Source organism: Scardinius erythrophthalmus (assembly GCF_964197995.2).
Source record: "Scardinius erythrophthalmus genome assembly, chromosome: 11".
NCBI classification, from domain to species: domain Eukaryota; kingdom Metazoa; phylum Chordata; class Actinopteri; order Cypriniformes; family Leuciscidae; genus Scardinius; species Scardinius erythrophthalmus.
In genome coordinates, this window is record NC_138231.1 from 41,419,359 (window position 1) to 41,428,094 (window position 8,736).

General features: G+C 42.0%; 1 protein-coding gene across 1 annotated transcript; it reads left to right on the forward strand.

Annotated features, from left to right (window-relative positions):
- Positions 1 to 2,991: 2,991 nt before the first annotated feature.
- Positions 2,992 to 7,898, forward strand: mycn (MYCN proto-oncogene, bHLH transcription factor). Its single transcript, XM_081378245.1, has 3 exons — positions 2,992 to 3,097; positions 3,740 to 4,387; positions 6,191 to 7,898. Exons 2-3 carry the CDS (start codon positions 3,745 to 3,747, stop codon positions 6,901 to 6,903), a joined length of 1,356 nt encoding a protein of 451 aa, XP_081234371.1. The 5' UTR covers positions 2,992 to 3,097; positions 3,740 to 3,744; the 3' UTR covers positions 6,904 to 7,898.
- The last annotated feature ends 838 nt before the right edge of the window (positions 7,899 to 8,736 follow it).

Consider the following 8,736-nt stretch of genomic DNA (forward strand, 5'->3'; position numbering starts at 1 on the left):
AAGAGTAGCTTGACAGCCTCAGCTCTTTAATTATATTGAAAAATACGTCCAAAAATTCACATTTTGTGCTCCAGAATGTCATACATGTTTAGAACAACAAGAGGGGGAGTAAATGATGACAGAATTTCCATTTCTGTCACTTTAAAGGGTTTAGCGAAGGCACTTTAACTGTGTGGGGTAAGAGGTTGGAGGTTACTAATTGAATTCCGCCAAAGAGAAACAAAGTTGAATTTGTCTGTTATTTGTTAAGGAATTGTGCCACTGTGGAATCTGCTGTGATTGACACGTCTGCTGATTAAAGGAGGGGCTCTAGAGCAAAGTCTACAGAAGTCCTGAGTGCATGTGTTCATTGAGAGAAAAAAATGAAGATTACAAAATCTACACAAAGGTGGGAGACGTAAAGGGAAAAATAATTGTATTAAAAGAAAATCATTGCAGTTTGCAATATAGAGAAAAGGTATACCAATTAGTGTGTGTGTTTAAAGAGCATTAACTTGTCCAAAGCACACAAAACTAAGTCAAAATGTACTTCTGACACCTTTGAGGCCGTAAACTAGCACATTTTGAGCACACTGCATACCAGGCCTGACTTCCGATCGTGTGCACTACTGATGTCCTGGCCTGCGTGCGCTCATTGTCTCCCGTCGTGTTGTCATTGAGGCTTTACGCTTTGCTTTTGTATTTTCTCTAAATATGAATGTTTTATCCAAACTGGCCCAATTGCTTAACCATCCATACTCTACTCCACCCACTGCTTCAGTAAGACAGGACAACATGAGACTGAGCTGGATGAGTGCACACACAGACGCTCTCTCAGGCATCTTGACGAGTATGTAACATTGGCAATTTCACATGTTTTAATGGGCAGATATTAAACTGCTAATGTGAAATGGAATAATAAACATAGAGCCAAATATGCAGCCATCATCACAAACGACTTGCGCTGAAAGCCATTGTTTGAAAACTAATCCGTGAATCATCTTGATGTTTTTACTTGCAAATTTATAATACGAAAAATATACAAATCTTATTGAGGCAACAATGACGGCACGGACATTGAATGCTGACTAACACCAAACATTCACTTTGCGACAATTCAGCTTCCCACTCCCCCTCACTTTCACACAGGAAGCTCATCCTAAACGGAGGTCACTGAGATAGGGCTCTGGAGGAGCGCTTCAAATCCCAAATCCTCTCTTATGGTCTCTGTCTTTCTCTCGCTGAGTTCCCACAGCAAACTGTTTTCACAAGAGAAGCAAATGGTGCACAAGTCCTCAAGTATAGTAAAGGAAGCCAGGGCTGGATGTCACATGGGGAAGTGATCACAGAGGTTATATCTCAATAACTATAGACTTTGAGTCAAGTTTAATTGCTCAAATGCGTTTTTCTAGGAGTTTCATAACGTGGTTTTAATCAGAGAAGTCTGGGATCAATTTTGTGGATTCTGTCCTTCAATTCCAACATTATTATTTTTGAATAGCTTTGAGTAAATTTATATTGAACTATATATGGATGATTTTAACCAATGTTCTTAGAACTATTTGTTGGAAGGTTGATGAAAATGTTAATATTTTTGTGGAGTTACAAAGTCTTCAAGGTAAAGCTCCGAAATGAACCCATTAGGAGAAATATTCACTTGATTTTTAACGAGTCTGCTTGTTTTTAAATTATATATATATAATTTTTTTTTTTTTTTGATGTTAACTACAAATGCCCTTGTTAGGACAAAGTCTGTTTTATAATTCCAGCATGACTATTTAAAATTTGTGACAGTTAGCTTGTGTTTTAGCATATATAATAATATAATATATATTATTGGGCATATATATATATATATATATATATATATATATATATATATATATATATATATATATAAAATAAATATCAGGTCAATAAAAAATTATATTAAAAAATAAACCCTATGAGACTAACTCAACTGATTCAAAAGTGTGATAACTAGCTTTATATCTCCCATATTAGTAGTTTTCTTTTGGTCAATCTGCTAGCTAAAAGAGGGACGCGATATAAGGGAAATTAATATCATTTGAATATCAGCTGGAACTCAGTTTTCTTCTCAACTCCCCCTTTAAAGAGTGTGATAGATAAAAACGCCATGGGTTCAAACGAACGAACATCACATAGGCTATCAGAATCTCCTCCTACAGTCCCAATCATGCCCAGCCAATCGTACACCCAACGCTATAAAATTAAATTAACACAATCTCTACAATAGCTTTCATGTTGAGGGCTGATAAGAATTTTAGTGGGTGAGCAGCGACACAAAATATACCTCTTGCGTCCCACATGGCGGCGGGCGTGAGTCGACATTGGTGATGAGATGCGGATCGGCCGTTACCTCACTGACCTGAACAATGAGGAGAGATGCTGCTGACTCGCTCTGATTCATTCACAACACTCATCCTGTGCGAATGCTTATATAGTGTGTACAACTACATTTATGTTCTGAATAAAGCCGGATTACACGGTAGAGCAAAAAATCAAACCCATTCAATCACATGTATTTCAGTCAAATAAATTTACATTAAAATTTAAATCTGCTCCAAGCCCTTAAAGGGACAATTCATCCGAATCTAAAAATTCTGACACCATTTACCCACCATGTTAAACACCAAATGTTTGGAAGATTATTGGGAACTGACAGTCTCTGTCGCCGTTTACTTTCATTGCCTTTTCCCACACAATGAAAGTGAATGGTGACTGAGATCTGCCATTATGTCCAACATCTGCTTCTGCGCTGCATTAAGTCATAGTCATATTTTGAACACGATGATGACCTTAATTTCTGAGTGCGCTATTCCATGATTATCGTCTAATTAAACACCTTAGACAGACCAAAACAAAGCCCCTTCGAAAGAAAATCACACAGCAAATGTCCCACTAATGCAAATACCTCGCCCAGAGCTCCGCCCACTGGGGGAGGAACCAACATCTCCTAAACGCCAGCAGCGAGAATAATACTTCAGAGTCCGAGATACAGAAGCGACAGATCAGTCTTCAGTGGCCGCGGTAGATGTGCGACTCCAAACGGGAGGCACAGTGACTGCGATAAAGAAGGGACAAGACACACTCAGAGGTAAGACGCCCAGGTCTTTTACAGTCAACTAGCTGGTTTCATTTATGCGAAATTTGATTTCTGAGCTATTTACCTTTCTGCACGACTTGTTGTTGAAAGAGTTTGTGTCTCCTGCTACAATTACAGTCCAAAGTTGAGCGAGTTAATGAAAGCTATCACAATAAACAATGCAGAGAGGACACTTCAAAGACATCTTTGAGCGTCTACTGTAAAGAACTATTAGCCTACAGTAAATAGTGATTTTTTTGTGCACATTACCCCCAAATGTCTTCGTTATAGGACAAAGGCTGTTTTAGAATTCTAACATTGTTATTATTATTAATTATTTTCATTATTTAATAACGACTTAATAATAACAATAGGCTAATAATAAAATTATCACAAATCTTCATGAGCTCTTCTATTAAGAGTTTGTGGTTCATGCAGCAATTACAGTTCAAACTTTAAATGAGCTAATGAAAATGTCCAGTGAGATGACACTTAAAAGACATCAGAATTCGAGTCTTTAAAAAAAAAAAAAAAAAAAAAAAAAAAAAGATGTTGTTTGCCATTTCCAGTTTGGCCTCCCAGTGTCTTTGGGACAAAGGGAAATTATTTTAAAAGCTGTGGTGATTCTAACACATCGGTTTGTGTCTTTCACAGGGAGAATGCCAGCTAAAACAATGAACTCCGATTTCGAGTTTGACTCCTTGCAGCCGTGTTTCTACCCAGACGAGGATGACTTCTACTTCTGCAGACCAGACGCTGCACCGCCTGGAGAGGACATCTGGAAGAAATTCGAGCTGCTGCCCACTCCTCCTCTGTCCCCGAGCCGGGCAGCGCTTCCAGGGGATCCGGGGGAGCTGGGCGCGGTGGCTGAGGATTGCTCGCTGATGGGCTTTGGATTAACGGATCCGTTGGACTGGGCTTCCGAGCTTCTGCTCTTACCGGAAGACGACATTTGGGGGGCGTCTGACGGAGACCTCTTCGGCTCAGTTTTGGATACTACGGACAATTCCATCATCATCCAGGACTGCATGTGGAGCGGCTTCTCGGCGCGCGAGAAATTGGAGCGCGTGGTGAATGAGAAACTCGGGAAAGCCGTGTCTGCTACTACCGTTACTGAAGCCGGTAAAGACACGACAGTCAAGCCGCCGGAAATGAGCCACTCTATACCGGAGTGTGTGGACCCTACCGTAGTTTTCCCTTATCCAGTCAACAAAAGAAACGGGAGCAGCAGCCAAAGTGTGACACAGCTGAGGAGCCAACAACAGCCTCCAGTCAGCGCAGAGGAGACTCCAAGCGACTCTGGTAAGTGTCTCCTTACATGCTGTAAAGATAGTAAGTTGAGTGTTCGCACGAAACTCTTATGCAAAACCGTTATTAATAATCATGATCATGATCAGCAGCAGCAAATTATGACGGTGGTGGTGATGCTGCTGCTAAAAAGTTTGGCTGTCTATAGTTTGGCCTAGTTTGTAAGTGGTTATTGAGGTAATTGTTGAAGATCATATGACAGACCCTGAATCGGATTAGTGTGTGACATTCCAGAGTGTCTTTCACACACAAACCCGCGCGCGCACACACACACACACACACACACACACACACACACACACACACATTCAGTGGTAGTAGTAGTAGTGGGCGGTGATGTGGAGTTTATGTAATACTCGATCTGCATACCCAGTAGATGGCGGTAATATTTGATGTTTTACATGATGTCGAGCCATTTGGCTGAATAGCTCTGGTTAAAGATTTAATGCAGAGAATAGCGTCACTGAGCCATATTAAATAGGAAAACATGTCCTTATCTGCCCTCCATTAATCCATGGGAATTTATTAGGTCAATGGGTTTGGTTTCCAATGACATGCACAATTGTTTTGAAACATAAACATTATTTTATATTTAATTATTTATTTATTTTTAAGATTGAGAGCTCTTAATGGTGTAAAACCACATGCTCAGATGTTTAGGGTGTGTGAGCGAGGGCAGATTTCATAAAAGCCAAGCCTCTAAATTCAGTGCCCCCCAATAAGTCGCTTCCCTTCTAAACGAGGACTTGTTTCAAATGCAAATCCCAAACGACAATCACACGTGGGTGAGAGAATAAGAGCTGGCAGTGGCACTGGGCACCAGCATGTTGTAAAGGAGGCGTGCGTGTGCATCTACGAGAAAGACAAACCCCCCCTTCTTACCCATTGGGCTGAGCTTGGCAGGCAGAGAATCTTCCAGGGAGGTGCAGTGAATGATAATCACGAGAAAAAAAAGACGAGGAAGGAAAAAAAGAGATGATGGGTCATCTCTCTTTACAGGGTGACGGCTTTGAACAAGCAGAGCCTTTCCTCCAGCTGTCTACTTGGCTCTTCTCCAGGGCAGCGGCTTAAGACACCATCAGATCAGTGTTACTCGGCAAAGCCCGCGAATAATTGGACCACACGATTACAATGCTAGTTTTTCCCGCCTGTGCTGTTATCCCTTTTCGCGGCAAAGCAGTGGAAAAGGGGAACGCACTGACTATCTGCGTTCTTTTGGAGACTAAATTGCCTGGTTTGGTCTCTCCTTAACGCTGGCAGACGGTTTCCTGTAGGGAGCTTTTGAAGTCAGAGGCTGTGGGCTCCAGTAAATGCTAAACAGTCTTCATGTGTGGCTTAGCTGATAATCACGTCCATTATCTCATAAACATAGCTCTCGGGCGTCACACTGAGGACGTTTTGCCATCTAAGCTTACAGTAACTTGAAATGTGTCACCAAAAGGCACCAAGCGAAATGTCTAACTTGACAGCTTTTTGTAAGAAAATATGACATGACGAAATGCCCATGTACTTGCAAACCCCCTTATTAGACGCCCTAAATAGAGGGTGTGTGTTAAAGTAGAAAGTCAATTCCAAGGTGGTCCAGTCTGGGGAGAAACCAGCTCCTCTGTGTTTGACAGAGCGTGTTCAGATGATTGCATTGAGCAATTGTCTCATCTGCCCACACATTAACTTGTGCACACACCCAGAGAAAACACAGGCATGTTTCCGTTAAGAGCGCTTGTTCATACCTGTGTACCTCCTGAGGAATGGTTGCACAACAGACCTGCTAACCTAAATCTCCTTCTCTTCCTCTAGATGATGATGATGATGAAGACGACGAGGATGACGAGGATGACGAAGACGATGAAGAAGAGGAGGAGATCGACGTCGTCACGGTAGAGAAAAGGCGTTCCATCACCAGCAAGATAAACGGCACTGGCCTGTCTGCCGTCTCAAACTCTCAGGCGTCCACAGGAGGGCGGTTGGGCTCAGGGGTGAGCAAAGCTCCACAGGAGCTCATTCTGAAGAGGACGGCGACAGCCTCTATCCACCAGCAACAGCATAACTACGCAGCCCCATCCCCTTACTCTGAACAGCAAGACGTACCCAGCGCTCCCCCGAGCAAGAAACTCCGAACCGACAACAGCACTATAACTCTACGCACTGGCAAGAGCCAGAGCTATTCCCCGAACTCCCCTACTAACAGTGTACCAGGACAGCGCATGAGGAAGAGCGATTCCAGCAGCCCGCGATGTTCCGACTCGGAGGACAGCGAACGGCGGCGCAACCACAACATCTTGGAGCGCCAGCGGCGCAACGACCTGCGCTCTAGCTTCCTCACCCTGCGCGACCATGTGCCCGAGCTGGCACGCAACGACAAGGCGGCGAAGGTGGTCATCCTGAAGAAGGCCACCGAGTACGTCAGTTCCCTTGAGGCTCAGGAGCTCCGACTCCAACAGGAGAAAGACAGATTGCAGGCCCGACGACAACAGCTCCTCCGCAGGCTCGAGCAGGCCAGGACTCGCTAACCCTTAACGCTCATTGGCCGAATGCCTTACGGCTAATGGTCGGCGTCAAATGGCGAACGACAAAGCACTAAGGCTTACGGCCCAATATGAATTCTAGGGACACTCACTGCTGACACTTTTTTGCACATTTTTTGACGTCAAGAATGTTTCAGGTTTACTTTGTCACCCCAATCACGCTACAACAATGAGGGAAGGTGCTTACCGGTAAACCCAACTTCCCCTCAATGACAAGACCCTTATGAACACAGTCTTCACTACGCGATTGGGTCGATGAACTTAGCGTTCACGCTCTTCCTGCAAAATGGACACTAAGCAAATGACACGAGACACTTCGAATGGCTATAATCTCTCACACCTCACTGGTGCTAGATCTCATGGATGTACCTCTGCGCACCTTGATGTCAGACACTTTTGTAAATAGATTAGATTTTAAAAGAACATACACTCAGTCTGCCTTTTTTTGTATACGATTATTGTCTTTTGGTTTTTTTTATAAAGATGTCAAAAGCTGCCAATAACTAGACTGGAAGTTTATATACCATTAACAAGTACTGTAAGACCTCGATTTTTGAGGATTTTTGTAATATAAGGACACTTTGTTTTGTTTTTGGATTCCTTTGTCTTATAATCTCTCTGTTATGACACGCTTTACTAATTCCTACATTTATGCTTTAGTGTGCTTCTGATACATACTAAATTTGATACTTATATTTTCGTATGAAAATGAGTTCTGAGTAGATATCACTTTATCCTGTTTTTATCCTTTTTTCTACCTTCATTTCTTTTGTACAGAAAATTCTTTCTATCTCCATTTATAAGGCTTCTTATACTTTACTGTCTTTCTCTTTCTTTGTTTATATATTTGTAAGTATTGGGTTCATAGAACTGGGTCATTGGGAAAAAAGTGTTTTTTCTCCTTTTCTATAATGTACATTGAGTGCTGCGACTCACGGCACTTTGAAATACCTCATTTTGAAAAATAAATAGACATTTTGAAAACAAAAGAGCTTGTTGTCAAAGGATGAGTGCTTCTGTGCCGCCGCTAGTGGGGTTTGAGTCCTGTCAGGTATTGAGAAACTATACGCTGAACTGCATTTCAGACATGCTTGAAGCCCCTCCGTGGGCGGCAACATCCATATTTCAAACAGCCCTGAAAAAACTCGCTAAGTTATGACTTTCAAGGGGATTATGATTTTGAAAGCAAAAACCCACAGTTAAATCATATTGTCAAATAAAAATACCCATGTCACTCATCTGAAGCATAAAAAAGGAGCTGTCCAAGTGTAGTTTTTCTCTAGGATCACGTTGTGTGTGTGTGTGTGTGTGTACACGTTTTCTATCCCAGTGGGGACTTCAACCTGAATGCACAAAGACTCATGGGGACTTGTGTCACCGTGGGGACCTAAATTGAGGACCTAAACATGCTTATAAATCACACAGAATTAGTTTTTAAATGTAAAAATGCAGAAAGTTTTCTGTGATGGGTAGGTTTAGAGGTAGGGGTTGTGTAAGGGGAATATACAGAATATACAGTTTGTACAGTATAAAAAACATTAGGCTACATCTATGGAGAGTCCCCACAGTAAACAAGATGTGTGGACTGGTACTGTAAACTTAAATTGAAGAAATTTGAATCAAGAAATTTATACTAGAATTGATTTTCCGTACAATACAAACAAAAGTATTTTCTGCATGTTTTGGGGCCTTTTCCCCTCTTTTCTATTCAACATTTCCTGTTTTTCATTCGTCAAGCCTTTCTCCCTCCATCTGCCTCGCTCTGAAGAGAGATCTGGTTGACCAAGCCCTCTCTCACAAAGGAGAATGAGTATCTCC